Source organism: Hippocampus zosterae, chromosome 7, assembly GCF_025434085.1.
Source record: "Hippocampus zosterae strain Florida chromosome 7, ASM2543408v3, whole genome shotgun sequence".
Taxonomy (NCBI): domain Eukaryota; kingdom Metazoa; phylum Chordata; class Actinopteri; order Syngnathiformes; family Syngnathidae; genus Hippocampus; species Hippocampus zosterae.
In genome coordinates, this window is record NC_067457.1 from 7714529 (window position 1) to 7735429 (window position 20901).

At 42.0% G+C, this 20901-nt stretch overlaps 2 protein-coding genes across 3 annotated transcripts in view; one reads left to right on the top strand and one right to left on the bottom strand.

Annotated features, from left to right (window-relative positions):
- The first annotated feature begins 3004 nt into the window (after positions 1-3004).
- The window catches only part of cpped1 (calcineurin-like phosphoesterase domain containing 1), a 33105-nt gene continuing 15208 nt past the window's right edge, over positions 3005-20901 (top strand). The window contains exons 1-2 of one of the 2 annotated variants that reach the window (XM_052070539.1): positions 3005-3084; positions 12884-13102. In XM_052070539.1, coding sequence (XP_051926499.1) covers positions 12901-13102 — 202 coding nt within the window. In that variant the 5' untranslated portion in view covers positions 3005-3084; positions 12884-12900. Of the gene's footprint in view, positions 3085-10715; positions 10982-12883; positions 13103-20901 lie in introns of those variants that run through there. The other variant, XM_052070538.1, reaches the window with a different exon arrangement.
- On the bottom strand, positions 7083-7945 carry shisa9a (shisa family member 9a). Its single transcript, XM_052070560.1, has one exon. The coding sequence runs from the start codon at positions 7599-7601 to the stop codon at positions 7083-7085; it is 519 nt and encodes a 172-aa protein (XP_051926520.1). The 5' UTR covers positions 7602-7945.

A 20901-nucleotide genomic window follows, 5' to 3' on the forward strand; every position in this document is an offset into this window, starting at 1 on the left:
AATAGACGCAGATTACACAGGATTTACCACGGCACAATACAGCCATATGCTAGGGGAGCCCGTGTGTACTAACAATGCGAAAGGAGCTTCGCCTACACGGCATCATGCTCGACAGTCAGCACTATGATTGTTCACAGGAACATTTTCGTTTGAATAATAAAGCCACACATTTGCCCACATTCAACTGGGCAAACGCATCCTTGCGTCACAAAAAAATAAATAAATAAAACTCCACTCCAAGCTGTGTCTTCAGCCACGATGTTTTGGTTAATAATTGGGTTTGCGCTTGACTTACTGTGACAGAAAAGTGTCAAAATATTTGCCACTCTCATTATGTCAGAGCATTAAAAAGTGTAGCAGTTAATTGCCAACCAGTGGTGATAACCACCTGTTTCAACATACAGATGGGAATTCCTTTCAGACGATTCCATGACGGATCGGCTGCGCGGCATACAATAGATAGTCCTATGGTGCTACAATTTATGGAAATAAGGGGAAGAGATAAGGAGAGATGGATGCAATTTAGCTCTGTGCACTCGAGATTTGACTGGAGTGCACCACGGGTCACGTTCCTGGCATTTGCATGCGACGGGCGTTCGCTTGAGAAGTACTAAGCACATTAGAGTGTACATACTTGGACACATCAACACACTCCCGTACGTAATTACCTGTCAAATGCTACGTAAGATGTGACTTTCTTACAGTAAATAACATAATTAATATTCATACTGAAAGAATGGGGATGGTGGAAGCCACGAGCGACTGGTGGTTTTCCTTTTTTTTTTTTTTTTTTTTTTCCACGACACGAGGTCAGCAGCGTATCTGAAGTTCCCCCATCGTTCTCATTCATCATGAAGTGGCTTCATAATATCGACTGACAAACGAATTCAACTCGATTCTGTGAATGGTCCTTTTACGGACGTGACACTCCGGTCACGCGATTGAGCAACAATTGCGCAGCTGCACGAGTTCTTCATTTAAACCTGCACGAGGTTAAAACAACGATGTAAATGAGATAAATCAATAAATCAATTGTATCAAACAGAGGAATTCCTCTTTCTATGGTGATGCTTATCTCATTCACTCCCAAAGACGTTTTGAAACGTCTTTTCAGACTTGGTCTAGAATTGGCTGGTACCGAATGAGTTATTTGGGTCATTCAACCAAATTTGTGCCATTTGTGTCCCACAATTACATGAAAATACATTTTACATACAAGTGTCCTGCACGTTGCTATGTCTTGTGTTTAAAGTTAACATCGGTATCGGCAAACAATTCAAACCAAAGAATCGGACTTGGCGCCTCACAAACGTTGCCTTAGGTCGATAACATGTCAAACTTTTATCTGTATGGTAACATTGCATTCAGGGGGTTCATGTTTGACCTGATAAATTACGCTGACGTTCACTCAAATCAACCGAACTAGACTTTCAGGGTGAGATGACTGCAAGCCTCGATCTTCACGTAAAAACAGTTCAAATCCACTCCTCTACCAGACTCCTATTATTTCTCATCATTTGCTCAAACTACAATTCCTTCTCATTTCACAAGTTCCCGTCACAGTCTCATTGCGTCGGCGGCTTCTTGTCCACGCTCCCTCTGTGCCTAAATTGAGTGGATTTTTGTCAAGATGATGGCTGTGCGGCACCTTGGTCCTCATAAACAGGCATCTAATGGGGTCTTGGGGATGCTGAGGGGCCTCACATTTAGATAATTAGGCAGGGAGAGGGTGCGGGAAAGAGGCCCTGGAGAAAAAGACGAGGCACTGCTGAACAGTGTGACGCACTGCCTTGTTACGTTGTGTCTTGCTTTTGCCTGGTACTCTTCTTAAAAGGTAATTTATCTTATAACTTTGTCGATTTATTTTATTTTTTTGTCAGGTAGTCGCACACAATAAAATCACTTGGATCCAGGTCCAATCAGACCATACATCAAGTCATGTACTGTATAGTGTGATTGAGTAAATTCAACACCCCCACTTCTTTTTTTTGCATCGGAATCATTGAGTCTCTGTCATAAATCGTTTTATCTATTTGTTAGAAGTCAGTCCTGCACCTTTGCACTAACAGTGGGGCTAATTTGCATATTAACGACCCCAACACCAGGTTTCTTGACCGACGACCCTGTCTGGAAACACTATAATTAATTAATTATAAGCCAAAGAGTAAGCAGAGCAGAGTAAGCATTTTTTTATTCATTCATTCATTCATCTTCCGAGCCACTTGATCCTCACTAGGGTCACGGTGGGTGCTGGAGCCTATCCCAGCTGTCTTCGGGCAGTAGGCTGGGGACACCCTGAATCGGTTGCCAGCCAATCGCAGGGCACACAGAAACGAACAACCATTCACACTCACACTCACACTCACACCTAGAGACAATTTAGAGTGTTTAATCAGCCTGCCACGCATGTTTTTGGAATGTGGGAGGAAACCGGAGCACCCGGAGAAAACCCACACAGGCCCGGGGAGAACATGCAAACTCCACACAGGGAGGCCGGAGCTGGAATCGAACCCGGTACCTCTGCACTGTGAAGCCGACGTGCTATTTATTTATTTATTTATTTATTTATTTTTCCTTTGATGCGAAGTTCAAGTTTCTTGAAACTGCCACGTAATTAATTAGTCTGTGAAACTGTCAACATGCTGGGATCTATATTGGGTTTGGTGATGCGTCCATGTGCCACATAGGCGCAGCGTGGTGTATAAAATTCTTGATCTTTGGGGTGTTTTGATGGAAGCACTGTTCTGAATTGTAAAAAAAATAATAATTTTGACTGAACCCTTTCAGTTTATCATGTTATCAGGTTACGGGGTGCATGAAAGGATTACTAGTGTACTTTGGTTGCTTATAGTTTTTCCTTGCTATTTTTTGAAGCTGAGCTTCAAGCAGACAGCGCGACAGTGCAGGCACATCATAGATAGCGTGGTCCTGCGGAGTTATGTTCCTTTTCACAGTCTCTCTTCGCCTCTGTATTTTCAGCCTACCCTGTGAGTCGGATCTGTAACTGAGGCGCTCGCTTCCGCTCTGACACTCTGCAATCTGATGCGAAGCAGTGAAGGCTCCAGTGACAGCGGGGACACAAAGGTCAGCTTCCTTTTTTTTCCTTTTTTTTTTTTTTTTTTTTTAAATAGGGAACACCAAGCTTCTTTTTGATAGGTCCGCTCGGTGCATGAAAAGAAAAAGGTAGCACACGCCATAAAAGTGCTCAGACGCAAGGCGCAGATGAAATATTTTGCAGACGAGGCCTTTTTTTTCTTCACGCCTGTGAAATCTCACAAGCAATTACCTATTAAAATGTTATCTTTCCCTCCCCCTCCCCATCTCGGAATGTTTAGGAAAAGATTATAACTGCTGGGGGAAGATAATTAAGACCGCAAATGGGGGAAATTGTATTTTGAATACAGTGCAGCGTGTGCATGCGGCGATCTCTTTTGTCTTATTAAAGCTAACTGCGCACCTGAAGCTCTAATGTGAGCGCCCCGATCTCAGATACATCACTGTCAATATTGATTCGAGTGCGGGAAAATCGCTGCGATGATTCATTCATACTAATGTACAATTAACCTGTTAATTAAATCCGACTGGGATGCATTGCTGTCTTAACCGCTCACCGTAAAGCGCATTTGCAGTAGTATATTGCGCCTGTACGGTTATGCTCATAAGTTGACATCCCTGAGGGGAATGTAAACATATCAACATTGTGCAAGATTTCACTGTGGCCCATGAGGTGTCGATTTTTGACGCTTTTCTTGGACACGTTCTAGCAGTAACTTTTTCGGCGGTTGGGCCAATATTCCCCCCCCCCCACCCCCACCCGTTTTTCAAAAGCATGCATGTTAGCATCATCAAAGACTGAAATTGTTTATGGGTGCCGCAAGATCTCAGTTATTTCTTACCCATGACAATTTGACATTTCGATATGGATTTCAGCAAGAATCATGACAGCTGACACACATGATTTGCTCCCGCGGGCCGAATAAAGTCACATGGGGGGGCTGGATCTGGCCTCCGGGCCTTGACTTTAACACCTGTGCTTTAGAGGTTCCACTATACTGGCGTTTCACTTGGAGATGAGATCTGATGATTGTTTTGAGTGCAAATAGACCATTTGAAATGTATCCTCTATTGAGTTGAAATTTCCCAAAGGAGGGGGGCCAGCGGGGGTCCTGTGCATTCACACCTAAGTCCTCAATTGTAAAAGGAAAAAGCCTTCACAGAGCTTCAGAGATGGCTGCTGCCACCAGTGTGGGTGTTTGCCACTAAGATCTTTTTTACTCCACATATTATGCTGTTCCCCTCTCCCCCATTCCCACTTCCGCTCTCTCCCCGAGCCCCCCCCCCATCTTTTTTTTTTGTCTCTTCAGCTCTTTGACGCTGAAAATGAAGCGCTGCAGGATTTTGAGCCTTTGAGGATTCCAACCGACGTTATTGGGTATTGAGACAAAGTCAGGCAGCCAGTCCGTCCAGCTGGGGATATCAAAACAAGAAACTTGTTCATTTTCAGAAGGCTGCCAGAGCCCCCGCAAAATGCGCAAGAGTGCCCGAAATCACAAATACCTCCGGCCATTGCTCGTACTGATGAATATTGTGCATCTCCCTTTTTCTTGTTAACATGTAATCGTAGTTAAAAGTAATCACAGAACCAGCCAAAGCATGATTGTTAGCAGTTCTGAGTCCCCATTGACGAATGAATGAATGATCATCAGAGATCTATTCACAGAAAGAAAAAGAAATTGCATTCGTTGACTGACGTGCACAAAAGGAATTACTTCCCCGAACGAGGACGGCAGCGAGTTGCCAGAGCAGGTCCATTGATGTCAGTAATCAGGTAATCATGCCATAAGCTTTGATCAATATATGCGCTCAGAATAGATTTTACAGCACAAACTTGTGCTATATGGGGAACAAATCCCCTTTGTGCAGCGCAGGCGAGCGGCCCATTTAACCTTAGCACTTATCTTTACATTGCAATTACCAACCCTCCATTATCCTCTTCCCTTCTCTTTGCATTCACGCTGACACCGTCGTGCCCCTTTTCAGTCTATGCATCATCTTATCATCATTTGAAACAAGAAAATATGTGTCTATATCCGGCAAAATCCATACCTAATTCCTCTCCAAGCCAGCTTCCTCTCTCTGCCCCCGTAATGAATAGTCACTCATGCCAACGGAAGATGCCCTGAACCAATCCGGCTGCCTGTCTTCTACGGAGGCTTCTTTTTTTTTTTTTCCTGATCACAGAGGTTAATAACAGTCCACATGATTACCCACAAGCTCGAGGATTAGAGTGTTCATAGAGTGTCGATTCCGCACTCCAAATAGTAATCGCCATTTCACAGTATCGTCCACTCAGGTGATAGGCCATTCCACTATCTCAGCTCCCACTGTGAGGACCAAAAATAAAAAAAAATAAAAAAAGATGCCCACTCGCAAAGAGCAAAAGACCGCCAGTGTATTTGTTCATTTATTTAGGGTCGTTTCATAGCAACGATTTAACTAATAGCAACCGATTTTTTTTTTGGTAATTTTTTTTTATTTTTGGGCCCAAGCGATGTACACTACTGTCCTTACCAAGTTATTTTTTGGAATGCCTATTTTGATACAGCCATTTCTTACACTGAAAAGAACATGATGTTTAAAAAAATGTTCATTTTAATATAGCTGTTTGAAATAAAAAATAAGGACACAATTAACTCATTCATTCCCAAAGACGTTTTTAAACGTCTTTTCAGACTTGGCTGGTACTGAACGAGTTAATGATACTGACAGCAGTCGGTGCTCGGACAAGCCCCTAAAAGAACTGTGATGGCTTGTAGAACATTAAGGAAATGTAACAGCAAGACATAATGAACACTAATCGTATCACTAAGTGGAAGTTGTCGGGCGAACATGAAGAATTGTTGTAAGTTGCTGTTTTAATGACTTCCAGCTACTTTGAAGTCGTTGGACTGCTGCATACTAATAGTGCATCATCAAATCCGTTCATATTTGCGTGTTCATTTTGTTTGATCTCGGATGTTAAAACACAATGAGGCTCGGTGGAATAGTAGCCCGTGGGATATGCCCCCCCCCCAAAAAATGGATGGCGTTCAGATGCTCTATGTGAACAACCACCCTTGAAACTCCCAGCCGGTACACCGTTTCCCCCTCTCAGAGCCGCACACCCACTTTCCTTATTCCAATGACATCATGTGGTTTTAATGCATAATGTGATCAGTACAAAAATAAATCCAACAAGTATGCGGTAGATAGAAACGCGCAGTGGGGGTTAAAAAAGCATCACATGAGCGCGTTTCACCATCAAAACATTCACATTCAAGGCTGCACTAAATGAGACCCCCTTTAGCCCCCCAACAAACTTACGAAGGTTCGCACCCCTGGAAACATAGTGCTTGGAATGCATGCCAAGGGTCTCCTCTCCCCGGAACGGCTCACCTGGGCACCCGCCTTGCAGCACACTGGCCACCGCCCTGTTGGAAGGATATTTTTAAAAAAATGTGATAGAACCATGCAGCATTATTTCAGCTTTTCGTGCACGTTCATTTCGGTGTCTGGTCATCCTATTTGTTATTAATGAGCGTTTGGATTCATACTTTTATATACGGTAGCACTTGCTTAGTACAGGATGTGTTCAAATCCCCCCATGGATGTGTTTTTATGTGTGTAATTTGATTATTCGGCTGAAATTGCACGAGGCCTATACGAAATAGCATCTTTCTACGCGATTGACACAACTACTTAGTTCAAATTCATTCCCCCCCCCCCCCCCCCCCCCCCTCCAACACATCGCACATGCTACGGTTAAGCTCCAATGAGAGCATTGGCGGAAATGGAGCGCGATGCTAAGACTCGGGTGAAAGAAACCGCCCCCGCCTGTTGACAGGAGCGTGGCTCACGTAATGTTATGCCACAGCGCGGTTGATGCATCAAGCTTGGGAGAAAGGAAACAGTTTTGTTTGGGATTTTGTGTGCAAAAAGGGCCACTGATTTCACGTAGATTAATTAAAATTAGCAAGTTTGAACAAAAAAAAGGGGGGGCGTTTTATTTTTGGCCACTACGAGAAGGAATTAGCATTCAACAATTACCTGGACATGTTCTCTCTCTGTGGACGATGCGCCTTTTCAAGACCCAATTTGGTGAAAATTCCCACGAGCGCCATAATAGCCACAACTCCACATATGATGTAAACAATTAAGTTCGTCTTGTCTTTGGCGCTGTCGTGCATCTTGTTCATTTTTTTATACGGGGTCTGGCCGGTTTTCATCCACAATGGGGTGTCGTAGTTTTTACAGGTGCTCTGATCCAGTCGAGAATGTTTGTAGGAGCAGCAAAAGCGGAAGCCACAGGTGCCGCAGCAGTATAAATAATTGCCCGTTTTGCAAATAAACGGAGGGTCCCACTGTCCCATCACGTCGTAGTAGCCTCGACATTTGTCCTCCGTGTGGGGGGTCTCCTCGGATACGATCTCCTCCTCGGTGGAGCCGTTGGAGGTGGCGATCATCACGAAGCCCCCGAGCAAACCCGGCTCCCCGTCCGCCTTACACACCAGAGCGGTAACTTTGAGCAGCAAGAAGCCGAGGAGAAAGGAATCGCCTCTCATGATCGTTTACCTCCTCCGTTCAACTTCAAGCTGAAACGCCGAGACTCGAAGACGGGAGGCGGTCATGAAACAGTCCAGAAACATACAACCAAACAGCAACGCGCCTTCGTCCGAGCTGATGAACATCTTAACTAACATCATCTATAAAGCACGCGAGATTCAAAAAGCACAGGTTGCTCAGTGTGTGTGTTCTCAGTAAGATGCTTTTTTTTTTTTTAATCAGCCCCTCCTCCCGAAGTGCGCTGCTGCGCTTTACGCATCCATCGGCGCGCTCTTACGCACCACTGAGAAGGAGAGCGCAGTGAGAAATGCGGTGGGAGAGCCTGGTGCGCTAAAGAGAGGACGAGGAAAACAAGGGGGGAGGGAGGGGGAGAAAGAAAGAGAGAGAGAGAGAGAGGGAGAGAGATGGAGTCAACGTTATCAATACAACTTTACTGTCAAATGTGCAGTATGTGCAACATATAACGCAGATGAAGTTTCTTCCCTCTCAAAAGACAAAATTATGATTATTATGAAATCATGTGAGTAAAAAAAAAGAAGACATCGACAATCCACTTTACTATATGTTGGGTCTTGAGACAAGGAATGCTTTGAGAGTTCTGTTTTTTTTTCCCAGCAAATTTTAATCTTAGATGGCTACAAGTATCCCTAAACGTATTTTTGACGCCAAATTCAAAAATGGCATGACTGGTTTTTAAAGCACATCATATTTTGGAGATATTTTCAAGTTTTGTTTTGAAATTTGACATGTATTATAATCAGAATTGTTCATGTACTAGCGAAATAAGGGCAGAATCAGGGCAACAAAAAAAATAATTCTAGAACGGTTTATTTGTATCGCTGATTGAAAAAAAAATAGGACAAAATTGTTCAACAGCAATAAGTAATAATAAGAATTGTTTTGTAGCTTATACGACTTAACTCATTCACTAACCAGCAAATTCTGGACCAAGTCTGAAAAGACGTATAAAAACGTCATTGGGAGGGAATGACTTTTGTTTTGAAATTTAACATGTATTCTAATCAGAATTGTTCATGTACTAGCGAAATAAGGGCAGAATCAGGGCAACAAAAAAATTCTAGAACGGTTTATTTGTGTCGCTGATTGAAAAAAAAATAGGACAAAATTGTTGAACAGCAATAAGTAATAATAAGAATTGTTTTGTAGCTCATATGACTTAACTCATTCACTAACCAGCAAATTCTGGACCAAGTCTGAAAAGACGTATAAAAACGTCTTTGGGAGGGAATGAGTTAAGTGCAATGTATGAAAATGGGTAAAGACCGCCCTTGTATGGCCAGTTCACATTTCTCAACTCGGCTCATTTGTTCTTTTCCTTTAGGGGAGAAAATCTGTTTGGAAAAAAGTTGAGACAAAATCTTCAATGGAAGCCTTTGGGAACCCAGTTTTGTGCAGGGTCAAACCGTCGCCATGATAACACCTTGAATAACAATCAGGATGATGATTTAGCATTTGATCAAATTCGTGTTTCTTCTAAAATGCAACTTAAGTGATTACATGGTTAAAGTCGACACTCACAAGTTCCCATGCACGCACATACACAAGAGTAAAAAAAAAACAACTTATAGCAAGCTTCAGAGGACCAAGAATGTGCCCAAATACAGCACAATACCGCATGGTCCCAAAATACTTCAGAGTTTCTGCAAAAATAAATCAAAGCACTTTATTCCTTAAACTCATCTGAAGTCGGCAGATGATGCAAAGGTTTCACTTCATTAGACGTCATCAGACATTTTTCCTGAGTTGAGCGGCCATGTTGCAACCGCAAAAGTGAGCTGGTAGTTGAATATCGACGGTCTTGTGTATGTCACAATCACGTCAAATTCAAATCCACTCATTTTGCAGACTTTTGCATTTCAAAGTCTCTTACAAGCAAACAAACTTGTCGCTCTGATGACCACTCCAGATGACAGACAGAAGAGAACGTGGTCTTTATTGCTGGAATCAGAAATCACACAGGCATGATCACATTTACCACTTTCTCTTAGCTACCATTAAAAAAAAACACTGAAATGTGTTCAAACAGAGTAGGGCACACTTGTCGGCGACGTCTGAGGTAGTCTTTGCGCTCTGTCGAACTGGTCCAGCCTTTGCGTGGCACAGTGATCTCATAACTCTGCAACTGCAGCCTGTGAAGGGTGCAGACCCTGAATTGAGACATGGCAACAGAGACAGACAACCGTTCACACTCTCAGTGAGTGGGAACTGCACTCACACCGCCCGCACAAAATTCGGGCAAGTGAACCATGACACCATCAGAGACTTGCCACTGCATCTATTTTAATCTTCAACAGGCAAGGACCCAAAGTTGGTCACTTCAGCAAATAAACGGACCATGCCCATAATTGATCACCGCTTGTCCGGAGTGTTGCCCGCATCCATCACGTGGAGTTAAAATATTAGAAGTATAGCTTTATTCAACTTTAGATGGTATCTAAAAGTCTCAGGATAGTAGATTGGTCAACACATGGGGGGCAGTGTATTTTTGTGTATATGTCAGGGCTATAATAGTGCTGGATTTATCATTGCAGCTCGCTCTTATTTAGACTTCACTTTTAGTTTTTTTTTTTGTTCATTATGCATTACCGCTGTGAAAAATCAAATAAAAAATCATCTATGCTGCATGTCATACATAAAGCATATTTGACAATAAAGATGACCTTGGAGTTGAAAGTGAAAGTGAGCGCGCTCGGGCTCCTAGATGACCCTGGACAAAATGATCAGTACAGAAAATGTATTGCTAGATGGATCAGGCAAGCCATTTTTTTGGATCCCCTGATTTCGAACAAGCTCTCTCCATGGTGCTGAAACTCCCTAATCTCTGTCCAAAGTGCTTGCATTTCAAACGTCGAGTGGACAAGATTCAATTCGTCCATCCATCCATTCATGATCCGAGCCACTTAATTATTACAGTGTTAGTGTTCGTCAACTGTACAGTCTGTCCTTCATAAACGCACAGTATGCAGGAAGTTGCACATGTACCAAATACCAGATGGCCATTACCATCACTTGCACAAACGATTGAGAGCTAAGGATATAAATTCTCTTCCTGCAAAGGGAATAATGATTATGATTATAAAACAGAAACTCTTGCGATTGAATAGAACCAATAAAATCTACGTTGTGTAATGAAATGAAAGTAAAGCTGCAAGTGAAGGCCACACAGCTGACAAAACAGGCATTGTAATCGATCACCGATAGTCACCCAGGTTAGCTTCAGCCCCAGCCGGACAACCACCGTGACAGGAGGCTGGCTTGGCAAATAACACCGGATTGGAACAATTCTAAAATCAAATGGCTGGGGCGGAGGAGATCTTTCTCCGGGCAAAACATCGGACATTCACTGGACTCAGTGAAGGTACTCTGTTTACGTTAGCAATCTTAGCACCGGTTACGAAACTTGGAGGCTAACGATTTAGCTCTCGTTCCATTATACTGAGTTGAGGTCGCCTGTTGCGTAAAACACTAACTATCGTCGAACTTCCAATAGAGTAATTTATCATTCGACGGGTGTTTTGTGTTTAATCTTACTTTTTATATATTTCAAACTGAGACGTGACTCGCAACTGTTATGAGAAAAAGGAACTGAAACTGAAATGTTTCAGTGCAGCCATTCTTAAATTTAAAAAATGGGACAATCAAACGGAATATCTATCAAAGCTGTCCAAACTACTTGTATGTTAATTCAGACATACAATTTCAGTTTCGGAACTTGCTGGTAGAAGGACGTGCAAAGTAATCTCAAGAATTTACCAATGCTGAAGTTTTGTGCTTCAATCTCAAATGAAGATGATATTCATTTTCGAGTTCAGCGTCTGCCATATGGGACGATTCTGAACGATTTGAAGATGTGTACAGCTTATCAAGTGAGCTTTACAGTCGCCTCGGAGTCTCTCTGTGTGTGTGTGTGTGTGTTTTAATCTTCCTCTTTGTCGGTAAAATATAGTTCATATATCCGACTACAGAGAGAGCCATTGTTCTATAAATTGCGCCCGGAGCAACAAAAGGCTTGCAAGATTAATTTGAGATCCCCATGCAGCTCTATAAAAGAAATGTGCTCACATGTAGAGCGCAAAAGCTTCTGCATATGCTTCTCTGTATGATTTGAATACGCTGCTGTGTGAAGGGAAGCAAATGTAGACTCCATTGTCTTGAAATGTTTTAAAATTAAAATTGGGCTTGTGGTGCAAAATGTTTACTACGATGATAGTTATATGAGGAAACCTACATACAATGCAAACTTCATAACTTTAAGGATGACTTTGTGCCTTAACAGAGAGAGAGTGCATTTTTCCCCACAATCAAAATCTGAATATGTTTCGAAACCGCTTTTGTCAACAGCACCCGAAGGATCAGGAATGATGGCACCCTTTACATAGCCAATTTAAAAATTGTTCTGGATTTTCGCCTACTCAGTTTCACACTTGGTTGGTGGGCAGGCACTTTGATGACTCAACTATTGAACACAAAGCTATAAAAAAGGCAACTTTCCATACCGTAATACAGTACTGCATGTCCTCTTTAAGTACAAGTTCTTCTGTTCACATGTTCATATTTTTCAACCCCAAACAAAGATAAAAGAAAATTGTGCGCCCACTGGCTCGAATGACCTCTAATGAGCAATGAAATATTTGGGGTTACACTGACATTTTTTTCCATGACATGATGGTCATCAAAATGTGTTTTCACTTCAGTTTCTAAAATGTCAATTGCACGAAAGGGGAAGGAGGTGCCTTTGTTAGGCTTGTTCTTGTCCGTTTCCTCCAGAAGCTAGACAGACTTTTGTCACTTGGTCGTATTCCATCAAATTCCTCCAAATTTGACTGAATTATCACTGTTTTATTCAGAAGTGAGATACATGGAGAGCATGTTAAACGAAAAGGACAGTCTAGGACCCCTAATGAGTGAGGGGATCTGTTCAGCATGCAGATGCTTCACAGTGGCAGCAGTCTGTCGCTCCAGGTACATGACATGAAATGAAATGAATGAAGGAAGGAGAGAGTCGTTCTGGACACGCTCACGTTTACCTGCAGCTTTTGTGTCTGCATGCTAGAATATAGTGTGCAATGTTTTGTGGAAGTGGTATTAAATCATTCTCACAGTTGCCTTATAGGAAATTCAAGCATTTATTTATTGTAGTTTTAACCAGAAGCCTTGAATAACAAATTAAAAAAAAAGATTATTAGGTTTTGCGTTTAATTTGTTTTGCTCCCAAAACATGTCTTCATTTTTATTTCATTGACATTTTTTTCCTTTGTAGATATCGAGCATGAGTGGATGGGCCCATTCTACTTCATCCAGGCTGCAGACCCCCAGCTTGGCCTGATGAAGGCATGGCGAGAGGGCGACTGCAAAGGTGGAGGAGATGAATGGACTGAGGAAGTTGAGCTCACCAAACAAGCGGTGGAAGCCATGAACCAGTTGCGTCCTCGGCCAAGGTTTATGGTGCTGTGCGGTGACTTGGTCCATGCCATGCCAGGTAAAAACAGCCCCTTCAGGATATACCCAACCTGCTTTAGGGTTGGAAGATTAACTCATGAGTTAACTCATTCATGAGTTAATGAGAATTGAAATCCTGTGTTTGATTTTGGCATCTCTCCCATCTTTAAAATGTGATAATTGAAGAAATACGTTGAATGTGTAGGACGGTGCACCGTGTTTTAAAGTTCCCAATTTTGTGAAAGTACCCTGAATGCACCATGTTGCTTGTACAAATAAGCGTGTAGCGCATCTAATTCTGTCGCCCCTTCACGGGCTTTAACCCTGGAGAACCCACGGGGTCAAATTTGGCCCCTATAAATTCTGCTACTCAAAAGCTACCCTTAAATCCCAAAGGGTCCAATTTGGCCCTAATCCTAAATTAGGAATAAAGCATTAAATATTTGGAAAAACATATCTTTTGGTGTTCAGTGAACATATAGCAGTCATGTAATGTAAAATTCATAATTTTCCAAAGAAGAAAATGATTCTTGGGTTCTCTAGGGTTAAGCAGTTTAATGGCACAAGAAGAGAACACCACCACTTGTTACAACTGTCAACAAAGTTGAGATTGATTAATTTGAATCTTAAAAAAAATAACGACATTGTCGTTGTGGAGTGTTGTGTGTGTAAAGTTGAGTAAAAAAAATAATTGATTCCATTTTGGAATGAAGCTATGAAATAAAATGTGGAAAAACTGAACCGCTGTGAATACTTTCCAGAAGTGCTGCAGGGGATTGATAGTTAAAAAAAAACACAAAAAAAACTTTATTTATAGTTTGAACAGTGAATATGCCACAAACTGATACAAAAACAGTTAATCATTTCAAGATCATCTGACAATACTATTTTGGAACCGCCCCCATCTCCCAAAAAAAAAAGCCGATTAACCGTTTAAATGCCAGCCGTTTTCCAAAAAGAAAACTTCTTGAGTGCCAGTTAATTTTGCATATCCTGACTGGTCTTTGGAGGGTCACAGAATATTGTTTCACAACTATGTAAACATAGACACGGCCGAATTAAAGATTACTCTTCATTACACACACAAAGAAAAAAAAAGTTCCTACTTTGTATGTCAATCGGAATATGTCGCCTCTGTAGATTGGACATGTGAGGATTCTAAAGATACTCGAAGAATACATCCTCATATTAACAGCAATACGCCGAGGCGAAAAATCCTTCAAGGTGGATGTGAAGACGTCTGGATAGTAAAAAAGTGATGCTAGTATCAATAGAGTAGCTGGCAATTACTGGTCTCATTTTGGACGACTTGATGTCAACTCGCAGATGCCAGCGGTGTAAATTTAAATTCTGGGTAGTCCTTTAGTCTGAGCAAACGATCCTCAAGCGGCCCCAAGAGCATCATCCGGGAACTCCGGCGGCCACACTAAACGCAGCACCTATTTCATAGCGCTTGAAATGACTCCGCCAAATTGCCCAGAGCGGTTAACTATTTCAAAACACAAGCTGTGCTTTCACTGATCTGCTTTCCCATTTTGTCATTTTTTTTTGTTTCATGTGTTTTGTGTTGTCGGCCTGCTTGACATCAAGCGGTTTCCAAAATAATAAGGTCAACCGGTTAATTTGAAATTCTGTCAAGTCTTTCATACCAGTAATGGTAACAAGCAGGGCTGTTTCGAGGAGAAATTGTTTTGCGGAGAGTGATAGCCTCTTGGGCCTTATTAAAAGATAAGCCATACATATATGCACTCTTATGTACAGTATTAGTGCATGGATTCGTGTTATTGCGAGGCTCTCTCGCTTGCATTGTTCCGATGAAATTAACTGATCTGTGTTTAGGCGACGCGATGGTTCAGTGATGTGAGATATTCCATGCCAGAGAAGGTTCCAGCCTGAGCCTGCTCTGTTTCCCCAGCCAGTCTGTAAACAACATCCTCCCTCATGACAGCAGCTGATATTTATCTATGAAAAAGCACAGCCCTCCCGGCTATCCTCTGGAAGCTTTGGTTTCTATTCTGAATAAGATTTCGTATTATTTTGTATCCAGCTGAACATTCAATTTGTCATGAGACTGTCTATATCATAAATGTTCCACTACAGTAATTCCTCGTTTATCGCGGTTAATGGGGACCAAAACCACCCGCGATAAACGAAAATCCGCGAAGTAGCGACCAATTAACTTATACAGGTAAAAAAAAAAAGTTTTTAAAAAAAAGTTTGCAAACAGTCCGAGAATCTGCAAAAGAACAGCGAGTCACATAGAGCAAACATACAGTACTGTACTACATGTATATGAAAAAAAAACTGTTGTTGTTGTTTTAATTTTTTTTTTTTTTTTTTTAATGAATGTTAGAAAAAATCCGCGATGCACAGAATCCGCGATAAACGAACCACGAAATAGCGAGGGATCACTGTAATAAGGTAAGCTCAAATTCGGCCGTTTACCAGGTGTCCAATTTGATGATCAAACCGAGCCAAGAAGCTGCTTCAAACCACCGTCAACCGTCTTTTTCCACCCTGCTAAAGTCATTAAAAAAATATATAATAGGTTTAGGAACTGTGTGTTCGACAAACAACAACAACAACAAAAAGCCACAAGCTATCCACCACTGCAAACCTCCTTTGCATAATAATGAGAGCCCAAGCACAAGGTGCCTATCTGGCCCTGAGTCGTGGACACAAAAAATAAGTCGAGAGGCGAATCCGTCTGTCTCTCTCACCCTCTCTGCATGTACTGTCATTTCTTTTATTTTGACCTGAAAGTTAGGCAATCTATTCGCATTTTAATATCCTATATACATGAAATCGTTCGTCAACTGCTCATAGTCCCTCAGCATTATACGAGTACCGTATTTTCCGGATTATAAATGGCGGTTTTGTTTGTTTTTTTTTTCCATAGTTTGGCTGGGGGGTGCGACTTCTACTCGACTTCTACTCTGGAGCGACTTTTGTGTAAAATGATTAACACATCATATCATTTCACGTTATTTTCACATTAAACCACAAGAGGATGCTCTATGCCTGAGTTGATACTTTCCCCATTGGCGGATTAATACCAACTAACAATGACTTTGACATACAAAATTTCCCCACAAAATGCGACTTATACTCCAGTGCGTTTTATGGGTTTTTTTCTTCTGTGTTATGCATTTTATGGGTGGTGCAATTTATACTCAGGGGCGACTTGTAGTCCAGGAAATATGGCAGTTCCAAACAGTATAATAGCAGGAGGTTTTTATTGTTGATGGCTGTCTGACCGTGCTTTAGTTCCCCTGAAACTATTTGCATTGCAGACTGAATGGGTGGTGGCCAGGGGACGCGAGCTGTCAGCCACCGTTGTGACTGCCGCTTGCCTTTCTGGTGACAGGAAATTGGCAACTGTATTCCTGTTCTCACATATTTCCCTCTGTATATCTCCTTTGGCTCAATCTGACATCTTCACTTCTGTCTTCAATCTTGAGTAAACAGCTGCTAGCTCATCCCTTATTTTGACGTCTGTCATTTAATGGCAGAAACATTCCTTTGGGATACCCTGCTTCTCATCTGTCTTTTCTGTGTATCCAAAGGATCGAGTGGAGGCCATGTGATGACGTCCTCTCTCCAATGTTATTGACCCAACCGAAATTAGAATGTCACTTGTGCAATTAGACTGTTAACGCAAATGAAAAAAAACAAGGTGGTAGTGACACAGACCAGTTTCTGAATTCTGCAGTGTCCGCTGTATCATCTACAAGGCAGTGGTGCAAGGAACTCATTCACTCCCAAAGACGTTTTTAAAAGTCTTTTCAGACTTGGTCTAGAATTGGCTGGTCTAACATTTGAAGAGGTCCGCTTGCAAGGGACATTTCAGGGTAAAGGTTCAGACCTTGAGGTCTATTCTCTATCCCAGCTGACTTGGGGCAAGAGACCAGCTATACACTGGACCGGTACAGTGGGGAGAAGCATCTGAGTGTTGTCGCAGGGCATGTGTGGAAAGCTCATGAAAGTGAAGTACTGATTACCTTGGGTCCTCTCGTTTAAACTGAAATTGTATCGAATGAATGCAGTTGAAGGAAGATATTATGCATCCTCCAAAAGTGCTGAGACGGAATGTCACACGAGTGCAGTACAATAGAAAGTCTTTATAAATCTCGCAATGTGGAAATTCTGTATTTCAGTGTCAAGTCTGGGTCTGTTTAATTGAACACAAAACACTTTCTCAATTTCTCAACTTTTCACTTCCTGTATGTGTTTGAGATGGGTCAGAACCTTTAAATAGTGAAGGTCTTAAAGGCTTTGAGACTTTGGGTTGGTTTTAGGGAAGTGGCTGTTGCATGTTATCTAATTGGATCATCCCAAACGGTTTGCAAGCGAGCTGAGCCGCTACTCCCGCTTTCAAACTGATTAAAAGAATCCATGTACAGATTTAAGAGCTCAGGTTTAAGTAGATTTGAGAGAGTGGAAGGAAACTATGGTTCATGTAACATTAATATAATCATCAAATCGAAACGCTTCGGCTTAATTCGCATCCAAGCTGCTACCTCGGTTGTTCTCCTCCTTCCACTGCAAGGATAGCTGCGAGAAACAGCCTGACCCTAACTTTTGTCTTCCGAACTGTGAAAGGAACTCATTATGACTGCTTGTATCTGTGTATTTGATTATTATTTTTTTTATGTCTTCAAAGCGCCATGGGTGAAGATGGGAATGTTGATCGACTGGTAGATCAAAAGCACAGATCCCTCTTCATCCTTACAGTCCAGTGAAGCCTTTGCATTACTGCTGATAATACAAGTTTGATCCTGCTCCCTCGGTTCTCACATCAACTTGACGCCACTCGCAAAAACTCACACTCGGAAGACTTTTTTTTTTTTTGCTTTCACAACATGCTGTATGCTATTGACAGCTCAAGATGAATTTTGGATGGCACCTAGTCGGCTTTTTTATATTGTGTTGAGAAACATTTCTCATGCCGACCTGTTAGCGCTGATTGTGGTGTTAGACCCAATGGCAGCGAAACCTCAAAAATGAATCTAAAATTGGAAAAATATAGAATTCCCCCAACATTTTACGCAATCTAAAAAAAGTCAGAGGTCAGAAAACTTATTCATTAAGTCACGAGGACATCAGCGGATCTCGTGAGACTGGTGCTAACTCAAGAGGCATATACCTGATGTTACGTGAAGTAACATCTATATTTTAGAATATCTTGGAGGTCCTTTGGACCTGGACAGTTATCTCCAAAGTATCTGTTGTTGTTGTTCAACCTGCCTGCCAGGTGAATCAGGGTGTCTCAAATTTAGATTAATGGACTCCTGAATGAGGGTGAATCATAGCTGGTCACGTTAATTCACTGCTGTACTTGAGGTAGACAGCCGGAGGTGTGAGGAAACAGAAGGCACTGCAGCTTCTTAAAAAAAACCCATCTGGCGTGCGGATTTAATGGATGTCGATTCACTTTCGCTGTCCCAGAGAACCTTCAGAGTAGCTTGATATCACCGTCGAAAGCCAGCACTGCTTCACGCTTAGTGTACTTCTTAGCACACCGTTAAAAAACAAACAAACACCTGTTGGATGGGAAAAAAAAACACAACTGAGCTGCTCTTTTTGAGAAATTGACACTGTCAATCAAAAACTACCGTATTTTCCGCACTATAAGGCACTTCGGAGTATAAGGCGCACCTTCAATGAATGGCCTATTAAAAAAAAACAACAACATATAAGGCGCAGAGAACAGACGCTACAATAGTGGCTGCCGTTGCATTGTGCATCCACTAGATAGAGCTATGCTAAAGGGAATACAATACAGCCTTTTTTTTTAATAGAGCCCTATCTGCGGTTGCATTATATCCACTAGATGGAGCTATGCTCAAGGGAATACAATACAATACAGCTTTATTTCCATAGAGCCTTCACAACCGCTGCAGCTGCAACGAAGCGCTTTCCAGAACATTGAAAATTCTACTTCCATTGATCTTTTATTGATCCATAAATGAGGTGCACTGGATTATAAGGCACACTGTCGACTTTTGAGAAAATGGAATGCTTTTAGGTGCACCTTTTTGTGCGGAAACTACGGTATAGACCAGGGATGTCAAACTCAATTTTGTTGCGGGCCACATTGTATTTGGGGTGTACCTTGGAGGGCCGTTATGAATTTTAGGAAACCATCTAAATGTTTAATACCCTCTAAATCAGTGGTCACCAACATGGTGCCCGCGGGCACCAGGTAGCCCGTGAAGACCACTTGAGTAGCCCGCCAGTGCCTGGACATTGTGATTTGCTAGTAGAAATTATGATTTAAAAATGCAAACATTGGCAGTACTGTGAGACATTTCGAAACACGATCAAAGTCTGACAATTTAAATCATCAAGTATTAAAAATAACACATCCTCATATTATTGAAGGTATTTTGGACAAATATGTTATTTCAGACGTGTATCAATTTGGTAGCCCTTCACACAATCGGTACACATGAAGTTGCTCTCACCCTCAAAAATGTTGGTGACACCTGCTCTAAATAGTACATACACAGCACACAACAAATTGATGAATAACTATTTTTAAAATCAGAAGTCAAAAATAATTACTGTTATTGTGGATTACATATCACAATTTCAAATTTTGATTACAGACTTTAACAAGTATCACGGAACTTGACATGCTTGGTTTGCATTCGCGGGCCGCATAAAATGATGTGGCGGGCCGGATCTGGCCCCCAGGCCGTGACTTTGACACCTGTGCTGTAGACAATATCTTGGATCACTTTCTAAAGAAGGAATTCAACTCTTAAAGGTAAACACTGAGAAGAGCAAACGTGGACGGCGCTATGTCTGGATGTGAGGAAGATGCCAATAATTACAGGTTGCATTGGAAAAATATTATTTTCCTGTGTAGTCAATACATCACCATGGTATGCTGACTCAAAGTGAATATGTTGATTTGCTCTGCTTAAAATCCAAATGTGTGTCACGGTGTGGTTATTACGGAGCTAACAGGTGCAACACTCGCCTCAGCGTTTCGAGTGATAGCTCCCGCATTTTACCCTATCTGCCACTGCCGCTTCATGAGTGTGACTGCCTCTGCTCTCTGGCTGGAATTATATAGCAGTGGCTAGATTATGTGATGGCGAAATGATAAATCCGCAAAGTTAGGATGTGAGTCGGTCTGTCAGCGAGACAGAAAACCAACCTGAGAGGATTTGGTACGAGACCCATGGCTGGCATCCTCAACTCTTAATTTGAAGAAGCAGAAATTTTGAACTCATAACATCACTTCATCTTGTTTTACAAACGACCCATTTGCTCAACAGTGAGATTTCCGAGCCCAATTTTTGAGGAGTCTTTTCATGGCCACAGATGGCTCAGCTCTTCTTCTCATGCCGCGTAAACACCATTGGCTCTGCGTCACATAGTGCAGGTAAATTCATTATTTTGCTCGAAATTAGCCATCAGTATGGAGCCAAAGAAAGGGAAAATATAGATACTGCTAGCCAAAAACATCCACCACATCCTACAGTGCAATATAGATGGTTCTTGTCCACATCCAGCTCAGCTTGAAGATCTTGATTTCCTTCCGCACCCCACATGCGCCATCTGGCCCAGCGATCATTATAGGTCACAGTGGAACCAAACACAAACAAACCCTATCATCTGCAAAGAGCGCAGTTGCAGCCCTCCAACTAAAAACCCTCCAGCGTTTTTTTTTAATGGATTCCCAGCGAATTGCCTGCATTGAGCACTTTGGCCCCCTTCAGCCCTGCCATCATCATCATCCCTCCAGAATTTCTGTGCTCATGTAACTGCAACCATGACATCATCTACGTTCACAAATGTATACACTCGTTGAGCACCAAGTCTCAA